This window comes from Ctenocephalides felis, unplaced genomic scaffold (genome assembly GCF_003426905.1).
Source record: "Ctenocephalides felis isolate EL2017-DRISC unplaced genomic scaffold, ASM342690v1 CF-g0.4_SCAFFOLD_03572, whole genome shotgun sequence".
Lineage (NCBI taxonomy): Eukaryota > Metazoa > Arthropoda > Insecta > Siphonaptera > Pulicidae > Ctenocephalides > Ctenocephalides felis.
This window is the reverse complement of record NW_020539726.1, coordinates 41,346,506-41,371,511: the sequence shown is the minus strand read 5'-3', so window position 1 is coordinate 41,371,511 and position 25,006 is coordinate 41,346,506. Positions and strand designations below refer to the sequence as shown.

General features: G+C 30.4%; 2 protein-coding genes across 3 annotated transcripts; one reads left to right on the top strand and one right to left on the bottom strand.

Annotated features, from left to right (window-relative positions):
* Positions 1 to 118: 118 nt before the first annotated feature.
* LOC113387953 lies at positions 119 to 1,134 on the bottom strand. Its single transcript, XM_026625335.1, has 2 exons — positions 390 to 1,134; positions 119 to 297 (listed from the first exon to the last, which is right to left on the bottom strand). Exons 1-2 carry the CDS (start codon positions 942 to 944, stop codon positions 142 to 144), a joined length of 711 nt encoding a protein of 236 aa, XP_026481120.1. The 5' UTR covers positions 945 to 1,134; the 3' UTR covers positions 119 to 141.
* Positions 1,135 to 1,620: 486 nt separating this feature from the next.
* Positions 1,621 to 24,956, top strand: LOC113387909 (metal-response element-binding transcription factor 2-like). 2 transcript variants are annotated; one of them, XM_026625294.1, is made up of 10 exons: positions 1,621 to 1,994; positions 6,090 to 6,531; positions 6,619 to 6,697; positions 10,008 to 10,269; positions 14,091 to 14,241; positions 14,330 to 14,502; positions 17,428 to 17,623; positions 18,045 to 18,274; positions 20,742 to 21,672; positions 24,244 to 24,956. In XM_026625294.1, the coding sequence occupies exons 2-10, from the start codon at positions 6,307 to 6,309 to the stop codon at positions 24,679 to 24,681; spliced, it is 2,685 nt and encodes an 894-aa protein (XP_026481079.1). In that variant the 5' UTR covers positions 1,621 to 1,994; positions 6,090 to 6,306; the 3' UTR covers positions 24,682 to 24,956. The 2 variants fall into 2 exon arrangements, with proteins under 2 accessions (XP_026481079.1, XP_026481080.1); XM_026625295.1 differs by having other exon boundaries at positions 1,621 to 2,012.
* The last annotated feature ends 50 nt before the right edge of the window (positions 24,957 to 25,006 follow it).

The window sequence follows — 25,006 nt, the reverse complement described above, 5'->3', positions numbered from 1 at the left end:
CAATTGCAATAAATCTATTTATTAATTTACTAAAAAATTAATATATATATATATATATATATATATATATATATATATATATATATATATATATTAAACTTATATTTGTGATAGTATATAAATAAGTTAAGATAATATTTTCTATATTGAATTAACAAGCTGTTGTATCTCTTCCATGCCGGCAATCAATTCGTTTGTGAGTTCTTTGTAGATGGAATTATTATTGTCGTTGTCTTTCACAGGTGCTGATGATATTTTTTTCGCAGACTCTTCTATGCTTTTAGACTCTTCGTGATACTAAAAAGATAAAATATAGACATCAATTAGAAATAATTTACTGGATTTATATAATTTACTTTATTTTACATGTTTTATTACATATTTATTACCTGTCTCAAACTACTCAAAAACCTGCTAGCCTCTTTTATATTATTGCACAACTTCTCGCTATCGCTTTCATTCATCAATTTATCCTTAACCAAGTCTATATTACCGAATTGAGTCACAAACTTCTCCGATTTATCTTTAGCCATTTCAATATGTTCCTCCAAAGGCTTCAAAATAGTTGCATTTAAACTTAAATCTATATTTTCATACTCACTAACACTGCTGTGAAACAAAGAGGTTTCCAAAGTATCATTTTTAGTAGAAATGTTTATACGTTTCTTCAAATTGCTTTTGGATCTTATTAATTTAGGAAAACTACAATTGCCTTCCACCAACTCTTTTATCTCTGCCAACTTGTTGTTTTCATAACTCAAAGGCATTTTTTCTATTAAAGTATCGTAAAACTTTTCTGTGGGTAAAGGTACAGGCGAAGGTTGATCCATGGTGAAGGAATTATTTTGACCAAAGTCGTGGGTTGAGTTTAAGTATTCGGTTTTGGACTCTTCGCGTATTTTGCGAAATTGCTCGATTTCTTTAAGGAATATCCTCACTGTCATCTTGGAGGCTTATTTGTTCCACAGACTTTTCAAAATTTATTTTTTTTGAGGATGGTTTGCTTAAGCTGTCAAACGGCATTTTTAATAGATAAGATAAATGACATTTTAATAATAATATTAAGGTGATTTTATATAAATTCACTTTCGTAACGTAACTGTCAGATTGAACTTATGAAGAGACGCCATTTTTGTTTTGAAATTAATATCGATATTTATAATAACACATGTGAGTGTTTGTAAATAAATAATGTGCAACAAATTTAGCCATATTGTTATTGAAATAAGTATTAAATAAACTATTTTCGTCGCGAATCAAAGAAATATATATTATCGTTATGAATGACTTGACATGACAGTTCTTTAAAGTGTGTTCAGCGCCATCAGCGACTACAATGACAACAACCAAATTGTAATATATTTTAAAAATAATTATTTTAAATAGTTTAGCATGATTATTTTCAATAGTATAACATAACTTGTTTATAATTAATTAATTTAGTCCTTCAAATTTGTATATTTTCAACATAAATCACAAAATTTCAATTACATTTTCAATTTTGCCGCTAAAACCATAGATACAACTCGTGCACGACTTCATCCATTACCCGCTGACATCCCATCTATACAAACGTATCTCTACCTCTCCTATGGCTATGTTGTTAAAGAATGACCAGTTCGGGCAGTGATCATTTACAATTCGTTAAAATTTCAATAGAAACATTTTCAAATTAATCATAATTACACATTTATGAATAAACCTGTCTATCAATTTCCAATTTGCACAATTACACGGGCATATTTTTATATCTTTTCGCATCGTAGGCGGCATCGAGACACAACTATCCTTGCAAACGTCGGTCGACCAAAAGTTTGTTAACAAAGTTATATTTTATTGCAAGATATTGATCAGAGGATAAATAGAGGATTTATTTAGAATTGTTTACTGTAAAATGTGGTGCATTTAATAATAGTTTTGTGGTTTGTTCAAGAATTTGTGGAAGAGATGGAGATTTCATGATAATGGCTGCAGATTTCTTGATCGTGTCAAATGTACGTCAAATGTTTGTGGTAATTATAAACTGTTTTATATATTAGTTTTTAGTTTGTTTTTAACGCATTTGAGTAATTTAATACGTGCAGATTTAGTATGTAAATGTAGAATTTTTGTGGGTGTACAATTTGTACAATTTTATTAGTACTTAGTGTTTGACATTTAGGCGGCTAAATGCTACATCATTTATTTCTTTTGCTATAGTGACTGAAATACTTGAAATTATATATTTAAATTGACTATACATCATTTTGTTTATAAAATTGTGACTACAAGCTTTTATTTTATTCATATAACTAATATATGTTGACTGCAAGTAAGTATTTTACAATTTAATGTTTTTTTTCTTAACCAAAACATTTCACTTGGTATTTATTTTAAGTTTTGATGCTTTTATGTTTTTTAGGACAAAATTATGTGATACATCTTAATTTAGTTAAATACAACTTTACTAACGTGAGAATTATTGTTTAATAATAATTACAATGTGATGTTGAACATACATATCAGCTTTTGAATAATGGTGTTCCTTTAAGGCTAGGAATTTTTAGTCTTACAAAAATTTAGAGCTCAGCAAACATAAGAAGTATCTCCTGCTAATAATTATTATGAACTCTTGGTACTTTTATATTCTAAAACTTAAATTATTGAGATTTTGGTAGACTCGAAAAATTTTTCACATTACCAGAAATTTTCATTCAATAAAATTGTGTAAGAGATGTAATCCATCACTTTTATTTTTAAGAATCAGGTTGATTCTCATTTGTCGCTCTTACAATTAGTTTTGTTTGCGTGCATTTAGTGCAAACTGTATCATATTTTCTATATGATAAAAGGCTGTATCATAAGTTCCATGTTCATACATTTTATGAAAATTTATACCGAATCTATTTCATAAACAATGTGAGTGTTATGTTTGTAAACTCTATAAATATTGCAATTGATAAAATTTATGTTTAATTTTAAAAAATTGATTGTGTTACAATTTTGTTCAAGAGCATTTTTGCACGAGCTGAACCATTTATAAGGTGTGATCACCATTTATATCATTACACAATTACTTTTGCTCGATGAAACGCATAAGTGATGTAATTTATTAATTTAATTTTTTTTAAAAAATGTTAATTGTCTTTACGAATTTTGTAAGTTGTATTACTCTTGCTATATTCTTATTGTGTTATTAAATTTTATAAATATTTAAAAACAATACATAAATAGTGGTGTATAGCATTGTGCCTGTAACAAAATGTTCGAGGAATGTTAAATGTTTTCAAATAGATTATTATAAATAAATACTGTAACATTGTCAAAAATTATATAAACTTATTTATAAAGTTAAAATTATTTATTTAAAATATATAAGTGAGCTTTAAAACTTTAGCCAGAATTAAAATTATAATCTGAATTATTTTGAAAAAAAATTTTTTTTTGAAATATTTTTTTTCCCAAAAGCAATTGTTCTGTCAAAACAAACAGTAAGTTTTTTGAATCATTCAAATCGGATGCTTAATTCTCTCAGAAATTGCCATTTTTGCACATTTTGCTCCGTATCTCTGAAATGGCTGGACCTGCCTTTGCCAAAAACTAATCACCACTTCTCCCCGTCATTACTAATTGAATAGTTTTTGAACCATTCAAATCGGATACTCCGTTCTCTCAAAAACTCGATTTCTATATTCTACACTCTTTTCTCCGTATATCCGTAACGGCTGGACCTGCCTTTGCCAAAAACGAATCAGCACATCTCTCTATTAATAGGAATCGAATGTTTTTTAAACCATTTAAATCGGTTGATCCGTGCGCCGGAAAACGTGGACGAAAAATTGTATCCATACATACATACACACACTCATACACCAATTTTTTTTGAGATGCCAAAATGTTCAGAAACCGTTGAAACGTGAAAATATGCACAAATTTATTGCTATAACTGACCTTACGGGAAGTTAAAAAGTTCAAAATTTCCAAAATATTTCAAAATAAACAAAAAATACAATTTTTTACAAAAATTTAATTTTTTTCAAGAATTTAAAATTTTTCAAAAATCTAATTTTCTCAAAGTTATTTAATTTAATCTTTTTTTAAAATATCAATTTTTGGTACGGGAAGTACAAGCAATTTGCCTTAAGGCACGATGCATACACCATTAGTTTTCTTTTTTTTTTTTAGAATATCAAATATAATTCGGATTTTAATTCTAATTCTAGCTAAAGTTCTAAGCATCACTTATATACTTCAAATAAATAATTTTAACTTTGCAATTCAGTTTCTATAATATTTAGAAATATAATCCTTCATTTTAAATCCTCTTGATTAAGTTTTGTTTATTTACTTTTTATGTAAACATATATAAAAGTCGTTGTCTAATTTATAAGCTCTTATATTTTGTCTATAAAATACGAATAATTAAAGTTACAATTTTTTTTGTTTTTTTTTTATTATTTTATTGGCCTCCGCTTTACAGCATTTTTAGCCATCTACATTGTTCATATTATTTTTCATCACATTCTAGACAATTCTTACATATATATTTCTTATACATTCATCATATATATACTATCTCTTCTTATATCCTAATATTCCATTCAATTTTCTTTCTACTAATTTTCATTCTTCTCCTTTTTCTCAATATGTAGTTCTCCTCATCTTCTAAACTAAACTTTTTTTTCCTTCTTACTTCTAATACAATTTTTTCTTGTATTCAACAAATTAACATTTCTTAATCTAATTTTATATTTTATATTTTTAATTCTGGTATTGCTGGAGATTCGAACCGAATTCCTCCAGCATGTGAGTCGAGAACGCTACTGAGTGAGCTATTCCCGCCACAGTTACAATATTTATAATAATCTATTTGAAAACATTTTAAGTTCCTCGAACTTTTCGTTACGGTACGGGAAGTTCCAGCAATTTGCCTTAAGGCACGATGCCACCCACCCCACTAGTTTCTTATTTGAATAATTTTAATTAAGAAATATTGAGTCGGCGCATCACTAGTTTATATATTTTATTTATTTATTTATATATATACATTATTTTCATATCTCAGACAGGCAGAGGTGCCTGGTAAAACAGTTTTCATATCTTCTATATATATAAAAATAAGTCGGGTTTTTCTTCCTGACGAAATAACTCCAGAACGCACGAACCGATTTTGACAATTTTAGCATTCGTTGGAAAGGTCTCGGACTCCGCAAGGTTTATAGCTAAGAAAATACCGTAATTAAAAATTCTAGTAATGACATTAGTGAGAATTATCAGAATTATGATTGGTTAAGACAAGGAGCAATTCTTGCCGCAAACAATAATGATGTACACGCACTGAATTTCACCATTCAATCAAAAATTGCTGGCGGTTTGGTGACATACCAATGATTCCGACTGGTCTTCCGTTTGACTTCAAACGATTGCAATTTCCAGTTCGCCTTGCGTTCGCAATAACAAGTCGCAAGGCCAATCGCTTAGTGTTTGTGGGATAAATTTCAAATAGATTATTTAGAAAATCATTGTTTTTCACATGGGCAGTTATACGTTGCCTGTTCACGAGTTGGAAAACCATCCGCTTTGTTTGTGTTAACGTCAGATCAAAAAACAAAAAATGTGGTTTACCAAAGAGCACTTCAATGAAACGGATAATTTGCAGATTCACTTTCATTTACTTATAGAAGTTCAACTAAAAAATACTTAATTTTTGTAATCGAAATAAATGCATTACTGTTGTGTGATAAAATCAAATTTTTCCTCTTCAAATATAAAACAAACAAAAAATTTCTTCATCTTTCTCACGAAACCATCTGGTCGCGAAACGGAGTTCGTCGGGTTCGCTAGTTTTATATATACATTTCATATGACTATTTCATTAATATAATATCTATTATAATTAAAATATCTTTATATTACTTCTCAGTCTTCTTTGTCTTCAATTTCCTTATAATATTTCTTTATTTTTCTTTCAAATTTGTCATCATTGGTCATCTTAATATCGTTTGGCAATTCATTATATATTTTACTAGCGCTCCTTATGACATTTTCAATATTCAATAAAGGGTAACTTTATAAATTAATTTCTATTTATCTATCCTTTATTCTTTTAGATGTATAACAGCATCAATTTGTGATGTTCCAAGACAACAATGATCGCTCCCACACCTTGGACTTAATAAACTCTGAAGGAGATTCTTGTCCCTGGTTTGGCTCAAACTTTAACAAAAAACTTCAAACTCATCCTTCGATCGAGATGACAACAAGGAAATAGCCAAACTGCAAGAGTTTCCGAAAGAAAACATATTAAGTCCAGTCGACTATATCAAAATGAGCAACAGTACCATGAATCAGAGAAATACTGCACAAACTGGTGGAATGGTTTTGAATGCGTGCAGGGACAAGACGAATTCTTTGGAACGGAGGAGCAGTGATGGTAGTAATCCGAATTATATGGATAACAATAATTTGGATCGGGGAGTTGTGAGCAATGGACTCGGGAGGGATCAGGTCAAGGTGCAGGATGTTAGTGCTGTACCTGATTCGACGACACAGGTAATGAGGATAAAAATTTTATATATATATATATATATATATATATATATATATTGATATATTTAAACAATTGTTTAATGTCTGCAGGTCAACAAGGAAAAATCAGCCAAGCTGTACAGTATAGGTCAGGATGTTCTCGTTGATATGGATGGGTGCTTCTACCTAGGTATTCATTTAATTATAATTAAATATATAGTGGTACTTTGACATACGAAATTAATTTGTACCCTAACCACGCTCGTATGTCGAATCGCTCGTATCTCGAGGCAATATTTGTCATATAAATTATGGTTAAAAATTAAAGTTAATTTTATGGTTTATTTATTTAATGTTTTTTTCTAGTGGTACTGAGGATATAAGTCAGACATGAATTGAACAACTTGCATATTTGTAGTCTTTTTCCTTGGAGAGCTTTTCCATAAATATTTTCTTTGTTCAGTTTCATGGTTGTGCTTGCAGCACTTTTATAAATGTTTTGATATAATTTGGTTTCGCTAATTAGGCGGATTTAATTAAATATCAATGCAATTTAATGATGATTTTATTAGGCATAGATATTTTAGATACACATCCTTAATCTAAATTGGAGCTAATTTGCCCAACTCATTTTATATTTAGTTTTTTGTCAATACCTGCTTTTTTATTATAAAATATCTGTTTGAGCTTTACAAATTTTATACATCCATCTTCCTCTACCTAACATAATAAAATAATTTCCTACCCTAGTATAGGTACTAAGCTAGTTATAAGAAATTTAACTAAAATTAAATACTATCTATACTAAACTTACTTATTTTTCTTCAATTTATTTATTATTATTTTAAAGGTCTGATATAGCCATTCTAATAATAAATTATACCTGGTCCTTCGAGGTAATAAAGTGTCTGTGTGTAGTGGAGTTCATTACTGTTAATTAACATTTCGGGCGCTTACAATATCTTTTTTTTAATCTGGCAGATTAATTTTCCCTGACAGTAGAGTCATTTTTTCATTCTGCATTTGCTTTAGTATATTCACAAAATCTCAAAATGCAAATATTACATTTGTCTGTCAGTAGAGTACTTTTTTCTGTCGTAGAATGATTTTTCCTGCCTATTTTTTTATAAGTATAGAGTCTTCTTGCTTTTTTAGTTTAAAATATCATTCACTTGCATTTTGCAAACTATTAATATACATTTTTATTGTCAGTACAGTCCTTCTGTCTGTTGGTAGTATTCCTTTCATTTTATTGTCAGTAGAGCCGTTTTGTCTATCAATAGTTTTTATTATTTTGTTAGTCGAATATTTTTGCCTGCCAGTACAATCATCTCATCTGAAAATTGAATCCTTCTGAATGTCAGTAGTCTCCTCATTTTAATTGTCACTATAGTCTTTTAGTCCTTCAGTAGAGTCATTTTTTATTCTAAAATACTCTCTTCTATTTTGCTATCTATTAAAATAAATTTGCCTGTCAATACAGTCCTTTTGTCTGTCAGTATATTCTTTTCATTTTATTGTCAGTAAAAAGTTCTTCTGTCTGTCATTAGAATTATTTTTCCTGTCAGTAGAGTCTTTTTCCTGTCAGTAGTGTTCTTTTATTTTATTGTCAGTAGAGTCCTTTTGTCAGTAACCAGTGAGGTCCATGCTCGAACTGTTGCAGCTTTTTCATGGTGAATTTTTATTCACAAACTTTTAGAGCTCGAAAAGATATGATAAGATTTTTATCGATTTCTTCATTCAAGAGATATGGCTCTTTTGTTTGGACTCATGGTTAAAACAGTAAATAGTATTTTATAAATGTACAAAAATAACTCGATCTTACCATGTATCTGTATAATTAATCACTATAAATGTATTGTTGATAATATTACTACACATTTAATATTCATAATAGAAATGATTAACTGTAAAATAATTTACTCTCATGAAACAGCCAAAATATTTCTGTGGTAGAAAATCATTCTAACTGACGAAATTTTTCATATCATATCTCGAATTTTGGCGGCTCGTATCTCGAAACACTCGTATGTCAGATTACGCTCAATTTGGGGTACTACTGTAGTTAATAAATCTAATAAATTGTCACACTATAGTAATTTTAAAATCGGTTTACATATGGAATTAATAGAGTATGCTTACATTTTTTGTTTAAATTCAATTGATTTAGTTGTTTGTCGTTTATTTTAGTATTATAGTATTTAGTATTTTGATAATTATCAATATGTAAAGTTAGGATATTTCTTCTGTTCGTTTCGAACATTTTATTTGTATACTTCAGTATAAGCTAGATTACATTTTAAAAGTTAGGAAAAATTGTTGTATACACCTATATAACAAATTTAAATATCTTGTAGGAACGTTTTTCTGGTAATAGACAAGTATTTAGCAATGTGTGAATTTTGGACGGTTTCTAATATTTTTTTGAATAACTTGGAAATTTTTCTCCGGCCGCTATGTTTTATATACTTCAGTAAAAACTAGATAAATTTTACTAAAATCTGGTATAACCTATTAGTTACATTTGCATATTAAAATTTTGAATAATTCGTAGTTAAATTGCGGACTTCAGTGCCTTGAACACTTGCGATAAATGATCTTAGGACATACTTTTAGTTTTATTCAAATATATTTTAGTTTTTATTCCAGTCATTATAATATGTTTACATTAGTAAAAACTAGATAAAATTTACTAAAATCTAGTCAAAAGCTGTTTATACTTTGATATTGAAATTTTGAATAATTCGTAGTTGAAATGCGGACTTTAGTATTTCCATAACTTGCAATACATGGATTTGGTACATTTTTTTTAGTTTTCTTCAAATAACTTGAAATTTTCATTCCGGTCATTATAATTTGTTTACATTAGTAAAAACTAGTTAAAATTTACTAAAATTTAGTAAAAGCTGTTTCATACACTTGTATATTGAAATTTTGAATATTTCTTTGTTGAAATGCGGACTTTAGTATTCCATAACTTGCACTATATGGATTTAAGACATTTTTTTAGTTTTCTTTAAATAACTTATAGTTTTCATTCCGGACATTATAATTTACATTAGTAAAAACTAGATAAAATTTAATAAAATCCAGTTAAATTTGTTTTATACACTTTGATATTGAAATCTTGAATAATTCGTAGTTGAAATGCGGACTTTAGTATTTCCATAACTTGCAATACATGGATTTGGTACATTTTTTTAGTTTTCTCCAAATAACTTTTAATTTACATTCCGGACATTATATTTTGCTTACATTAATAAAAACTAGATAAAATTTGATTTACTAAAATGTGGTAAAAGCTGTTTCATACACTTTGATATCGAAACTTTGAACAATTCGTAGTTGAAATGCAGACTTTAGTGCCTTGAACACTTGCAATAAATGTTAGCGTTTGACGCTCAATTTACCCGCTATACATCAGTTCAGTTTTTAGTATTTTTACGGGGCCCGCATATAGTGTGTTAAGTCGATTATTTATCTATTTCTCCTCTTTCCAGGGACTATAAACAGTGTAGATGTACTAGGCGACCAATGTCTTGTCAAATTCGGCGACAACACATTACGGTGGTACCCTTCCAAAGAAATAAATCACCTGAAAGTAAACAAGGCGGACAGTGGACCCTTGTGTGTCATTTGTAAAACATCCGAAGACAAGGAAGGTGATAAGGTCATCGTTTGTGACAAATGTGGCAGGGGGTACCATCAGAAATGTCACACACCGAAGGTGCTGAATCTGAACGGAACCTGGAACTGCCGAAGGTAGTAAAAGATATATATTGATAATTGTTGAACCAAATTGAAATATTAATTTAGTGGTGTGTGGCACCGTGCCTTAAGGCGAATTGCTGGAACTTCTCGTACCGTAATGAAATATTTGAGAAAATTTTAAACGTTTTCAAATATATCATTACAAATACTGTAACTTTCATGATTTTTGCTATCTCGTTATATCCGAGCAAATCAAATGTAAATCATAAATCTCCAGAATTTATCTCCAGAACATTAACAATCATCATTTCTTTTCGAATTCAATTTCAAAAAAAGAAATAGTTGCCTAATTTACACAAAATTGAAAAAGTGCTTTCTGTATGGTCACAGTCTAAACGCATTTGCAAATAATTCTGTTCGACATTAACACTTATACTGTGCTTAGCTTGGCGGCATTTTCACATTTTTCAATAGTTTTCGTTTTCAAATAATTGAAAAAGTGCTACAATACATAAACAGTCTAAACGCACTTGGGTAAACATTTGTACCAGAGTGGCGCTTAGACTGTGCTTAGCCTGGGTATTTTTTGAATTTTTAATCAAAAATTACAAAATACAAATTTATTTTTATGGAAAATAAAAAAAGATGTTAGAATTTTTTATCCTTAAAAGTAATTGTTTTGTCAATACAAGCAGAAAGTTTTTTAGATCATTCAAATCGGACGCTTAGTTCACTCAAAAACTGCCATTTTTGCACATTTAGCTCTGTATCTTCGAAATGGCGAGACTTGTCTTTGCCAAAAACTAATCACCTTTTCTCCCAATCATTACAAATTGAATGTTTTTTAGATAATTTAAATCCGATACTCCGTTCTCTCAAAAACTCGATTTGTATTTTTTGCACTCTTTGCTCTGTATCTCCGTTACGGCTGGACCTGCCTTCGCCAAAAACTAATCAGCACATCTCCCTATCAATAGGAATCGAATGTTTTTTGAACCATTCAAATCGGTTGATCCGTGCGCCCGAAATCGTGGACGAAAAATTGTATCCATACATACATACATACACACATTCACCTAACAATAAGGTATGCTAAAATGTTCAGAAACCTCTGAAACGTAAAGATACGCAAGCTTCGATTTTCAGTCCAAATAATAATTCATTAAATAACTTAAAATAATAAGATTTTTTTTAAATATTTTCAAATAGTTAATTATAAATACTATATATTTTATCGTTCATGTTATATAGCGACGATCTTATCGCATAAAACACTTAAGTATGTTTACATTAATTAACATGCTGAATCTATCTGAGGATAGATTTCTTATGATTAGAAAAATGCATATAAAATATGTACAATTTTTAAAATTAAATTGTTTTTAAATTTATATTTAAAGTAAAAAATTTAAAAAAAAATATGACAATTTTGATATTCGTTTGAAGCATACAAGTTAACTTTAAAAATTAAGAATCTTGGTACGGAACCCAACAAAATTAGTACTCATTTTTAAAATCTTTAAAAAAATATGTAATAATTTGATGTACATATGTCCAATAAACATTTTCGATCGCCATGTGGCATTTTTTTTAAAATTATTTTTGAGAGTTCACAAGCGCTTGGCCTGCCTTTCCAACAATTTGAGCAGTTCATCTTGTCAATACAAGTAGAATGTTCTTAGAATTATTAAAATCGGACGCTCCGTTCTCTTAAATACTGAGTTACCGTTTTTGGCACTTTTTGCCACGTATCTCCAAAACGGCTAGACCTGTCTTTGCCAAAAACTAACCAGCACGTCTCTATATCAATACATATCAAATGTTCTTTAAATTATTCAAATTATTCAAATATTTTTTAAATTATTTATGATCGGTGTTCCAGAAATCGTCGACGAAAATTTGTATCCGCACACACATACATCAATTTTTTCTAAGGTATAATAGAATGTTCAGAAACCACTGAAACGTACAAAGATATGCAAAAATTTTCATTTTCGATTTTTTTGCGATCACTATTAGTGCAGTAAACGGAGACGAAAAAAGGGCATAACCTCTGAATTTTTTTTACTGTGCTCCGAATTGAATGAAATTTTGGAATTAGGTTCATCTTACCCTCAAGTTCAAAAGTGAAAACAATTCGGGTTGCGCCCTCACCCCCCGGGGGGATGACACCCCTTCTCAAATGTGTAATTACATTTTTTCAAAATAACGTCGGAAATCGATAAAAAAACTAATTATAAGAAAAAATGTCTTCTATAGTTTTTCAAAAAAAATAATTCTTTTCAAGTTACTGGCACTAAAGATTCATATATTTTCGGCGTTTTTCTTTGTTTTTTTTGCAAATATTTCTTAAACTATACATTTTAACGAAAATCATGTAATGAACAAAATAATGTCAATAAAAATCTTAATAAATCGGCATTACATAAAGTGTTCTAGGAAAAATATTAAGCAAGATTTGAAAGAGAAAAGTCGTTTTTATTTCGTTCAAGATTTAATTGTTGTATTTAAAGCCATCTAGTGTCGAGGTTTTACATTTTATGCATTTCGGTGAAATTGGGTTTTATAGTGCTATACATAAGCTTTAAAATGAGTGCTGTTACAAGTTTTTTGCGCGTAAAATGAGTAAGATATCATGCAAATAAGAAACATATACGATGGTTTTTTCTTCTAAATCATGTGGTTTAATGAGCGTCGTTTCCACCAGAATTAAAATAATTCACATTCCATCTATAATTCACTTCATTAAAGACCTTTTGATAGATTCTAGCAGATTCACTATTTTAGTACAAACTATTTTCGGAAAACTCACGATTTTTCCTCAAACTTTTTGTTCCAATTTGCGCGGTCGCGCAGTCTTTAAGCATTCATAACTCTGTAAATTTTTGTATGAATGAAAAATAATAAAAGACAATAATAAGCCATAAAGATCCCTTTGACTTTGATCTATATGTTTTTATACGTATTTTTTATTCTTTTTGAGATATAATGAAAATAATTTCGACTTTTAAAAAAATTGAAAAAAAAAGTTTTTATAAAATCGTGAGTTTTCTGAAAATAGTTTGTTCTAAAGTAGTGAATCTGCTAGAATCCTTCAAGATGCCTATAATAAAGTGAGATGGAATGTGAATTACTTCAATTCTGATGGAAATGGCGCTCATTAAACCATATGATTTAAAAGAAAAAAACTTCTTATTTGCATGATAGCTCCATCATTTTACACGTAAAAACTTGTAACAGCACTCATTTTAAAGCTTATGTTGAGCACTATAAAACCCAATTTCACCGAAATGCATAAAATGTAAAACCTCGACACTAGATGGCTTTAAATACAACAATTAAATCTTGAACGAAATAAAAAAACGACTCTGCTCTTTCAAATCTTGCTTAATATTTTTCCTAGAACACTTTATGTAATGCCGATTTATTAAGATTTTTATTGACATTATTTTGTTCATTACATGATTTTCGTTAAAATGTATAGTTTAAGAAATATTTGCAAAAAAACAAAGAAAAACGCCGAAAATATATGAATCTTTAGTGGCCAGTAACTTGAAAAGTATTAGTTTTTTTGAAAAACTATAAAAGACATTTTTTCTTATAATTAGTTTTTTTATCGATTTCCGACGTTATTTTGAAAAAATGTAATTACACATTTGAGAAGGGGTGTCATCCCCCCGGGGGGTGAGGGCGCAACCCGAATTGTTTTCACTTTTGAACTTGAGTATAAGGTGAACCTAATTCCAAAATTTCATTCAATTCGGAGCACAGTAAAAAAATTCAGAGGTTATGCCCTTTTTTCGTCTCCGTTTACTGCACTATATAACTTACCCTAAGGGAAGTTGATAAATTTATTTTTGGTTCTATTGTAGATGTGTAGACCAGACGCATTATATAAGAAAAATGGAAAATAGAAATATGCGGAGGGAAATTAGAAGGAATAGCACAAGTACTACAGCTGAAATTGTCAACTCGGCTAGTGTAATTCCTGCACCGGTTGTGGAGAATCAATTACCATATGATGTAAGTCTAAGATAAAACTGAAGATAAAATAACTAAATGGTTGTACTGTTTAAGTGATTATATTCTAAGTATTTTTTTCTATTTTTAGCTGGAGAGTCTAACATGGGATGCATATCATCGGAAGAATGCCCAACAGACTTACTGTTATTGTGGAGGCAACGGAGAGTGGAACAATCAGATGTTGCAGTGCATCAGGTGTCGACAGTGGTTCCACGAAAGGTGTATCGGGTGTCTGCAGTATCCACTTTATTGTGGTGACAGGCGAGTAATAATTAACACACTATAGGCCCCTAATAAAAACTGATATGTATAGTGGGCAAATTGGGAATAAAACGCTAACATTCAACTACGAATTTATTCAAAATTTAAATATCCAAGTACATAAAACATTTTTGACTAGATTTTAGTAAATTTTTTCTAGTTTTTACTGATGCAAGCTAATTATAACGTCCGGAATGAAAATTAAATTTTTTTTGATGAAAACTAAAATGTTTTGCAAGTTATGGAAATACTAAAGTCCACATTTCAACTACAAATTATTCAAAATTTCAATATCAAAGTGTATGAAACAGTTTCTACTAGATTTTAGTAAATTTTATCTAGTTTTTGTTAATGTAAGCAAATTATAATGTCCGGAATGAAAATTAAATGTTATTTGAAGAAAAATAAAACTAGCTGTAAGTGGAATTCTGTCTTGAGGCAATTATGGCATCGTGCCTTAAGGCAAATTGCTGGAACTTCTCGTACCGTAACGAAATGTTTGAGGAATACTGAATGTTTTCAAATAGATTATTATAAATATTGTAACATTGTCTAATATTTATAAGAATTATATAAACTGAAAAAGCTGAAATTATTTGTAAAGTTATAATTAGAACTATAGTCAGAATTAAAAATAAAATCTGAATTATTTTCGACATACAAAAAATTAAAAAAAAAAAAAGTTGGAACAAAATTTTTTTTCTCAAAATTAATTATTTTGTTAAGACAAGCAGAAAGTTCTTTGAATCATCTAAATCGGACGCTTAGTTCTCTCAAAAACTGCCATTTTTTACATATTTAGCTCCGTATCGTCGAAATGGCTGGGCCTGCTTTTGCCAAAAGCTAATAAATACTTCTCCCAATCATTACTAATTGAATGTTTCTAAGATCATTCAAATCGGATACTCCGTTCTCTCGTCGTTTTCTATTCTATACTCCTTCTCAAGTCGATTTCTATTTTCTGCACTCTTTGCTCCGTATCTCCGAAACGGCTGGACCTGCCTTTGCCAAAAACTAATCAGCTCTTTTCCCTATCAATAGGAATCGAATATTTTTTTAACCATTCAAATCGGTTGATCCGTGCGCCCGAAAACGTGACTGGAAATTTGTATCCATACATACATACACACATACACATCCATTTTTTCTGAGGTTCTGAGCCAAAATGTTCAGAAACTTTCAAAACGTCGAGAAATGTAAAAATTTCAATTCCGATTTTCGGCCCATTACAATAACTTACCCTACGGGAAGTTAAAAATGTCCTAAATCCACATATTGCAAGTTATAGAAATACTAAAGTCCGCATTTCAACTAAGAATTATTCAAAATTTCAATATCAAAGTGCATTAAACATTTTTGACTGAATTTGGGAAATTTTATCTAGTTTTTACTAATGCAAGCAAATTATAATGTCCGAAATGAAAATTAAAAGTTATTTGAAGAAAACTAAAAAAATGTCCTAAATCTATATATTGCAAGTTATAGAAATACTAAAGTCTGCATTTCAACTAAGATTTATTTAGAATTTTAATATGCAAATGTAACTAATAGGTTATACCAGATTTTAGTAAAATTTATCTAGTTTTTACAACATAGAGGCCGGAGAAACATTTCCAAGATATTCAAAAAAATGTTAGAAAATGTCCAAAATTCACACATTGCTAAACACTCGTCTATTACCAAGAAAATGTTCCTACAAGATATTTAAGTTTATTATATAGGTGTATACAATAATTTTTCCTAACTTTTACAATGTAATCTAGCTTATATTAAAGTATACAAATAAAATGTTCGGAACAAACAGAAGAAATATTTTAACTTTACATATTGCTAATTATAAAAATACTAGCAAACCCGACGAACTCCGTTTCGCCACCAGATGGTTTAGTGAGAAAGATGAAGAAATTTTTTGTTTGTTTTATATTTGAAAAGGAAAAATTTGATTTTATTACACAACAGTAATGAATTTATTTCGATTACAAAAATGAAGTGATTTTTAGTTGAACTTCTCTAAGTGAATGAAAGTGAATCCGCAAATTATTCGTTTCATTGAAGTGCTCTTTGGTAAACCACATTTTTTTGTTTTTTGGTCTGACGTTAACACAAACAAAGCGGATAGTTTTCCAACTCGTGAAAAGGCAACGTATAACTGCCCATGTGAAAACAATGATTTTCTAAATAATCTATTTGAAATTTAACCCGCAAACACTAAGCGATTGGCCTTGCGACTTGTTATTGCGAACGCAAGGCGAACTGGAAATTGCAATCGTTTGAAGTCAAACGGAAGACCAGTCGGAATCATTGGTATGTCACCAAATCGCCGGGAATTTTTTATTTAATGGTGAAATTCAGGGCGTGTACATCATTATTCTTTGCGGCAAGAATTGCTCGTTGACTTGACCAAGCATAATTCTGATAATTCTCACTAATGTCATTACTCGAATTTTTAATTACGGTGCGTGAAGTTCCAGCAGCTTGCATTAAGGCACGATGCCATGCACACCTAATTTTCTTAGCTATAAACCTTGCGGAGCCCGAGACCTTTCCAACGAATGCAAAATTGTCGAAATCGGTTTGTGCGTTCCGGAGTTATTTCGTCAGGAAGGAAAACCCGACTTATTTATATATATATATATATATATATATATATATAAGACTATAATACTAAAATAAACGACAAACAACTAAATCAATTTAATTTTAAGAAAAAATACAAGCAAACTCTATTAATTTTATATGTTAACCGATTTTGAAGTTACTAGCATTAAAAAGCGTAAAAATACGCTGCCCGCTGATAATTTATTATTATTTATTATTTTAATCTTTGCTATTTTGATTTCGTCGTAGAAAAATTGTTGCTGTACATTATATTTACACCTATTACAAGCCAATTACCTATATAATATTTTATTTATTTTATTTCAGGTTTTACATCTTCGTGTGCTCCTCTTGTAATTTCGGAAACGAATTTGTGAGACGTCTGGAAACAAAATGGGTCGACATAGTCCATCTACTATTATTCAATTTAACCTCATACAATAATATAAAATACTTTGATTTAGATAACGTTATTTTACCTTACGCTCATGATAATTGGCATGCCCTGCAATTGACACCACAGGTAATAATAATACATACACACATACTCCAAATTACAGTAGAACTCCAATTATCCGAACTCCGACTATCCGAATCGCCGATTATCCGAATCACTTTCAGAAAAAAAAAAGGCACATTGTTTGTTTTGATTTGGCGGAGATGTTTAAAAAACAATGATTTTTATTTCTAAACTTGTACATAAGTACATTTTATTTATATTTAAAACATGTGAAAATATCATGTTTCTTTCATTTAATTCAATAAAAAAAAATAGTGCAATATCAAAACGTAACTTTTTTTCTTTCCAATGGCAATTTTTTAAAAAAAACTCCGATTATCCGAATATTTGATTATCCGAATCGGCCCCGGTCCCCATTAATTCGGATAATTGGAGTTCTACTGTATCTTCAAAATCAAATTTTTATTACTTATCTTTTACCTAGATGAAAGATATTCCACTAGCAGAAATGCGCGAACAGATTTTGTATGCTTTATCGAATAATAAGAATCGATTCAAATGCGGAAGAGAGAACAAGAAGAAGGTAACAATTTGGGGCTTACGAGAAAGGGTGCCTCCACCAGCTCCTTGTATAAGTCTTAATTTCTCGGGGGTTGTGACCGATGCAAATCTGCGAGAGGCTTTGAAGGGGAATAAACGGATGCAGTTTCTTGAGTAAGTTGAATAATAATAGTAATAGATATTTGGTATTTTAGTACTTATGTAATTTTATTTTTAACATACCGAAAGATAAAGTTTATGTTTTTGCCAGAAAATCAGGTTTGCTCATTTTGTTTTTTCGACGTTTCAAGTCGTTCTGAATCGAATGAGACCAAATTTAATGGAAATGTATGTATCTATGTGTGTGTGTGCGTGTTTGTTTTTTTGTACAACGAAGTGAATGAATTTATGCATTTCAGACTAGGTCTTTTGTCTGCGTATGTCGGACTCAATACCGCCTGGGTATAATACCGACTAAAACCACCGCATATCTCTAACCTCTTGTCCCTACGGAAACCGCCGTTAAGCATTACTTCATGGGGGGAGGATCTAGAATGTTATCGTGAACAGATTTTTTACCTTAAATCGACGTTTTCTCAAGAATACCTGGACCGATTTCAAAAATTTAAAAGCCAAAATACTGTCGTTTTTCAGTTTTTTGTGTGACGATCGACCGAGCCGTTTGTTTTGTAATTTGAATTTTGGACTTTGTTTCAAAGATATCAATGCTAAATTAATTTACAAAGGAAATTGAATTTGTTTACAATTTTGGTGCACTTTTGCGCAGTGATAATTTATGTTCGAAACGAATATTCTAAAGTATTATAGACCTGAGAAAAGTGACTTAATTTATAAACTCTTACTATTTTATCATTATTTATTATCTTATTTTTCTTGTTTTTGTTTCAAATTCAATTTATGGCATTTTTTAGATTTTTTTTATTGTTGCATTTTGTACAATAACTCCGTTTCAGTTATAATTTGTACAAAAATATATTTGTATTTTTGATATTTGACATTTTATTATATTTGATAAATTTATTTAAGAGTTACTTAATGCATCAAACTTAAAATTCAAAATAAATATAAAGAGGAATTTTTTAGATACAAAATTATTTAGTTGCAGAAAAAAGCTACATGAATTCCTCAACTATAACGTTATTTTTTGTTAATTTTTTATCATTTAAGATATCCGAAACGCATCCTAAACTTCTCCTAATTGATATTGTAAGGAACGAATTGTATGTATTTATCTTTACTTTCCCATTTGTTATTTTAATGTGAAATTTTTAACAATACTTTAAAAATATTGTGCAAAGATTAGTAGAAGATGCAAAGAAATGTATATTTCTTGAATTATATTAAAAAAAACAACGATATTGAAAATTTCATATCCGAATCTTGTATTGGCGCGCCTTCTAAGGTTATTCAAGGTTGGACCGGCTCTGATTATTACTTAATTTCATATTTTAAGTGAATTAATTAGTCGAATTCTGTTCATATGTGTATCATTCAATCTGCCATACATATACTGTATCTTATATTATTTTAATTTCATCTCAGCAGCGTATCTTATATCATTAATTTAACATCTCAGCTGCTTTTTATCAATAATAATGTACACATTTCATTTTTCTTAATCATAATCATAAATTCATTATTCATATTCTAATATTGTCTAGTCTCATAAGTAAATTGAAGTTTTTGGTATATGACAGTTTTCATTTGTTTGCAATGCCAAACAATGCCTCAAATATTTTCAATGTCAAACAATGATATGCTGTTTTATGCAATTTTTTTCATTTATTTCTACAATATTACTATATTTCTATAATCACATACATCCCAAAAGATTCCCTTAACAAATTTTTGAAAGATTTATTAAAATCCGAATAATAGTTTAGGAGGAGTATATTTACATACATCATTACAGAAAAATTTGATATATACGATGTAATCTTATATATAAAATTCTTCTGTAATGTATGAATTGATACTCCTCCTAAACGATTATTTGGATTTTGATAAATCTTTCTGAAGTTTGTTAAGGAATTTCTTTAGGATGTATGTGATTATAAAAATATAGTAGAAATAAATAGAAAAAATTGCAAAAAATAACATTATTGTTTGACATTGAAAACATTTTAATACTTGAGAACTGTCATCTGCCAAAAATGTCGATTCAATTGAAACTTGAAATTAGTTTAAGCGAGTCAAGACAATATTAGTAAATAAAATCCATATTCATGTATATGAATAAGAATAATGTAATATCTACAATTCTATTGCCGAAAATCAGCTGAGATGTGCCAGAAATTAAAATAATATAAGATGCAGTATATGTTTGGCAGATGAAATTATATAATTTAGTTTAATAAATAACGCAATACGTCCAAAGTTGCATATACATTATTTTTTAAACTTATGCATGTTGTATTTTGCTTCACTTTACTGAATTATTTAAATGTAAAAGAATATTTATATATATATATATATATATATATATATATATAGTTTTTGCCGTAGGTTTGAATGTTCAAGTTGTTAAATCTCAATTTTTATTTATTAACACATCATAGAAAAGTCTATGCAATTAACCTTAAGCTATTATGTCACTTACACCTAATTCTTTCTTTTACAGTCGTACTCCTGTGAACAAATCCACCAACATGACACTCCAATCAATCAACTCGAATACATTCACCTCGAATAGCATAGCAATGAAACGTCGTGAGAACATAGTAGTTCCCTTAGACTCCAACATGATCTCCATAATGAAAGGCAACGCATATCGCCAAAAAATTGCCAAAAACTCGGACTCCGATTCAATATGTTCCCTCGATGACAATGAAGACATGTTCAAAAAAGAGAACGACAGACAAGAATTGATGTCAGCAGACACCGATGTCAGCGAGGACATCAAAATTCCTGAAGCTAGGATAATTGAAAGTGATAAAAAGGATGAGTTGAAATTGATATTAAAGATAGAGACTTCTGAATCGAAGTTAACGGGTAGTAGAAGGCGTAAGAATTTAAGAAAGTCTGTACGAGAAGATAAAGCAAAAGCTGTGTGTCCACCGACACCACCTACGTCAGTATCAGCACCTCCTACACCACCAGCAACAGGTTCCAATTCAAACGACACCAACTATTATGTCAATGAAAACTCCAAAGACTCCAGGTTAGAACCGATGGACACGGATAGTGTGGTCCATCTGAAATCCATGTTCGACAGCCTAAAATCAATTAGACACGACCGATGTGATTCATCAGATGAGACTTCGTCCAGATGCACCTTAGATTCCATTATCCCGCCACCCAAGAATTTCAGAGGGAAGAACAATCCGTTCCATTCGCCGCCTAAAAGTACAAATCCTGATCTGTTGAAGGGAAAGAATAAATTGAGTGCGAAGAAGAGGAAAAACAGTGTGGTGGCCAACTTGTTTGATACCAGGCCTGCTGCTAGGACGCTGAAAAGGAAACTGAGTGAGAAGGATTTATTGATTGGGGAAAATGGAGAGGTGAAGAGGAAAAAGTTTAGGAAGTCGCGGGGGCGAAATTCACTGCCAGAGGTAAGAGGAAATATAAGTTTTTAGAAATAACTATTATAGATTTTTTTTTCATTTTTTAATTTCCCAAAAGAGGAGTTTGTGATAATTTGCCCGGAAAAGAAAAAATATTAGAGGTATAGGACAAGTAATTTATACAATTTTTTTTAACTTCCCGAAGGAGAAGTTTGTTTTCATCAAATCCGATACGCTAATTTTATGTTTTCTCGACGTTTCAAGCCATTCTGAATTGAATTAGACCAAATTTGGAAAAAGTATGTGTGTGTGTGTGTGTGAACACATTTTTTGCCGTTTTCTCAAAAACGGCTAGGGCGATTTCAAAAATTTAAAAGCCGTTCGATGTATCTCTATAAGGACCAGCGTTTATCAATTTTGAGCGACGATCAGCCAAATCCGTTTCTTTGTAAATCGCAGAAAAGTGCGAAAATTTTTCGTCCACGTTTTAGCCCATAATTCTGAATCGATTATGAAAATTCAAAAACCGTTCGAAAAATATTGATTGGGAATCGTGCTGATTAGTTTTTGATAGAGATCGGCCGAGACGTTTTCTTGTAATAAAGTTTTGATGGTAGATACCATAGTCTTCTAGATCATACTAAAATATTACGGTCCTACGACATGTCGTTTAATTTGAAAAATTCGTCAAGGTTTGCAAAAATTTGGAATTCGTCAAAATTAGACCTTTCGTCGACGTTTTCTCAAAAACGCCTGAACCGATTTCAGAAATTTAAAAGCCATTTGATGTATCTCAATATGGACTATCGTTTGTCAGTTTTGTGCGACGATTTGCCAAGCCGTTTCTTTGTAATTTGCCAAAAAGTGTAATACTTTTTATATACGTTTTTTAGTTCAAAATCCTGAATCAATTTTAAAAATTCGAAAGTCGTTCAAAAAATACTAGTTTTTTTGGTAAAGATTTGCTGGTATAACTTAGTGTAATTAACTTGAAAAAAAAAATCAGAGATTTTTTTGAAACTTTTTTTGGCGATAAATATCATGGTCTACTAAAGTATGTAGACCCCCCATGTGTGTAGGGTAGTAATACTTTAGTACATGGTACTAAAATATTACTACCCTACGGCAAATCGTTTAATTTTAAAAATTCATCAAATGTGCACCGTTTTTTTAAATTACACTTTTCATCGACATTTTCTCAAAAACTGATCGTTTTTCAGTTTTATGCGACGATCGGCCGAGCCGCTTCTTAGTAATTGAGAGAAAAGTGAAAAAAATTTGTCCAGATTTTAAAAATTCAAAAACTATTAAAAAGTTTGGACAAAAATCGGCCGAGACGTTTTTTATGAATTAACTGTTGAAATTTTTTTTTTGATGAATTTTTTTATATTAATATATAATGGATAAAAAAATGTGCTAGTCAAAATTTGTGATATGATGAGTGAAATTTGAATTTGATTTTGAAATTTTTTTTATATCTTTACGTTTCAAAGGTTTCTGAAGGTTTTGGTATGCCTTAGAAAAAATAGATGTGAGTGTGTGTGACACACATACGCACAGAAATAATGAAAATTTTTATATATCTTTACGTTTTAAATGTTTCTGAACGTTCTGGCATACCGTAGAAAAAATAGATGTATGTGTGTGTGTGTGTGCGGATACGAATTTTCGTCTACGATTTCGCAAACACGGATCAACCGATTTGAATAATTCAAAAAACATTCGATTGGTATTGATAAGGAGACGTGCTGATTTGCTTTTGACCTAGGCAGGTCTAGCCGTTTCAAAGATAAGGGGCAAAACGTGCCAAAAATGGTAACTCAGTTTTAAAGAGAACAGAGCGTCCGATTTTAATAATTCAAAAAACATTTTACTTATATTGACAAGATGAAGAACTGATTAAATTTTTGGGAAGGCAGGTCCAGCGGTTGTGGACTCTCAATAAAAATAATTAAAAATGTCATTTGGCGGTCAAAAATGTTTATTGGACATATGCACATCAAATTATCAGATATTTTATAGAGATTTTAACAATAAGTATAAATTTTGTTTACATTCCTATGGGTTCCGTACTAATGTTTATCAGTTAGACGGCAAGTACGTCTCTATACATAGCGATTGCTTTAAAAATAGTTCAAACTTTCCAAAATATTTCAAAATAAATTTTTCTTGAAAAAGTCTTTTTTTTTCAAAACAAGTAAATTTTTGTCAAAAATTTATAGTTTCTCAAAAATCTAATTTTGTCATAGTAATTTTTTTTTCAAAAATGTTAATCTTTAAAAAAAAAAATATTTTTGGTACGGGAAGTTTCAGCAATTTGCCTTAAGGCACGATGCCATGCGTCCCACTAGTTTTTAAATTTAGTTCTTGTTACGGGAAGTTCCAGCAACTTGGTTTAAGGCACAATGCCATGCACCACTAGTTTATTTTTAAAATTTAGATTTTATGTGCGGAAAGCCTGATCGCACAGCAAATACATTGCTTTTTGACAACTCGTGTCTACCAACTCCTACAACAGTACATCCGCAACGTAACATTTTTATTTCCCCTAAAATAAGCTTCTTAAAAACTAAACATCTACAAAACCTCTAAATATTTTTTATTTCTCCCTCCCCCCAGATGTCAAACTCAACAACAGCCTCCAAGACAGCCCTCTTCACGCCGCTTCACTCGACTGAAACAACCCAAAGATCTCTCCGAAGCAGCCTCAATGTGCCCCAAACAAGCAGCACTCCCATCTCGAACTGCGTAGACTACGCCCTGAACGGCCGGAGACTCCGACAGCGCCAAGACATCACCTACGCCGAAACAGGCCGAAGAAATTCCACCAACGGACGTCTCTCGACACAAATCAGTCAGATCAGTCAGATAGGACAATCGGCCCCCGGGGGCAAAGTCTCCGATGTCTGCATGACCGATCTGAAGAGCTCGGTGAATGTTTACTTCGGTGCCATGAATAGGATTCTGAATGGTGAAAAGTTTGCAGTGCAGGGCAGGAGGATCAACTCGGATGGTAAGGTGCAGTATTTGATCGAATGGGAAGGAGGACCATCGTAATGAGATGGTGGATCGAGGGAGGATGTATAATGAAGGTACTTTTTTATTCGTACTATGTTTGAGTAAAGTGGTTAATGTGGACACTTTTTGTATAAAGTTAGGTAATAGTTGTTTGAAGTTTTTGGCAAGTTTTGTTTGGCATAATCGAGTCGAAAAGGTTATATTGGATAAATTATTTGGACATGGACAGAAAATTAATTAGGTTGTTTGTTGAGTCACAAAATGTATACTTCAGAAAAAAAAAATACATCAAACGTTTTTTTCACATTCTTTGGTTTCTCAAAAGTTCAAAAATGGTTGTAAATATTTAATAATAATGTATAAG

Excerpts from the sequence above, each read along its gene's own strand:
- LOC113387953 (XM_026625335.1), bottom strand. The coding sequence starts at position 944 with ATGACAGTGAGGATATTCCTTAAAGAAATCGAGCAATTTCGCAAAATA. Across the intron at positions 298-389 it reads TTTTGAGTAGTTTGAGACAG|TATCACGAAGAGTCTAAAAG; the intron begins GTAATAAATATG and ends TTATCTTTTTAG.
- LOC113387909 (XM_026625294.1), top strand. The coding sequence starts at position 6,307 with ATGAGCAACAGTACCATGAATCAGAGAAATACTGCACAAACTGGTGGA. Across the intron at positions 6,698-10,007 it reads GGATGGGTGCTTCTACCTAG|GGACTATAAACAGTGTAGAT; the intron begins GTATTCATTTAA and ends TCCTCTTTCCAG. Across the intron at positions 18,275-20,741 it reads AAACGGATGCAGTTTCTTGA|TCGTACTCCTGTGAACAAAT; the intron begins GTAAGTTGAATA and ends TTTCTTTTACAG.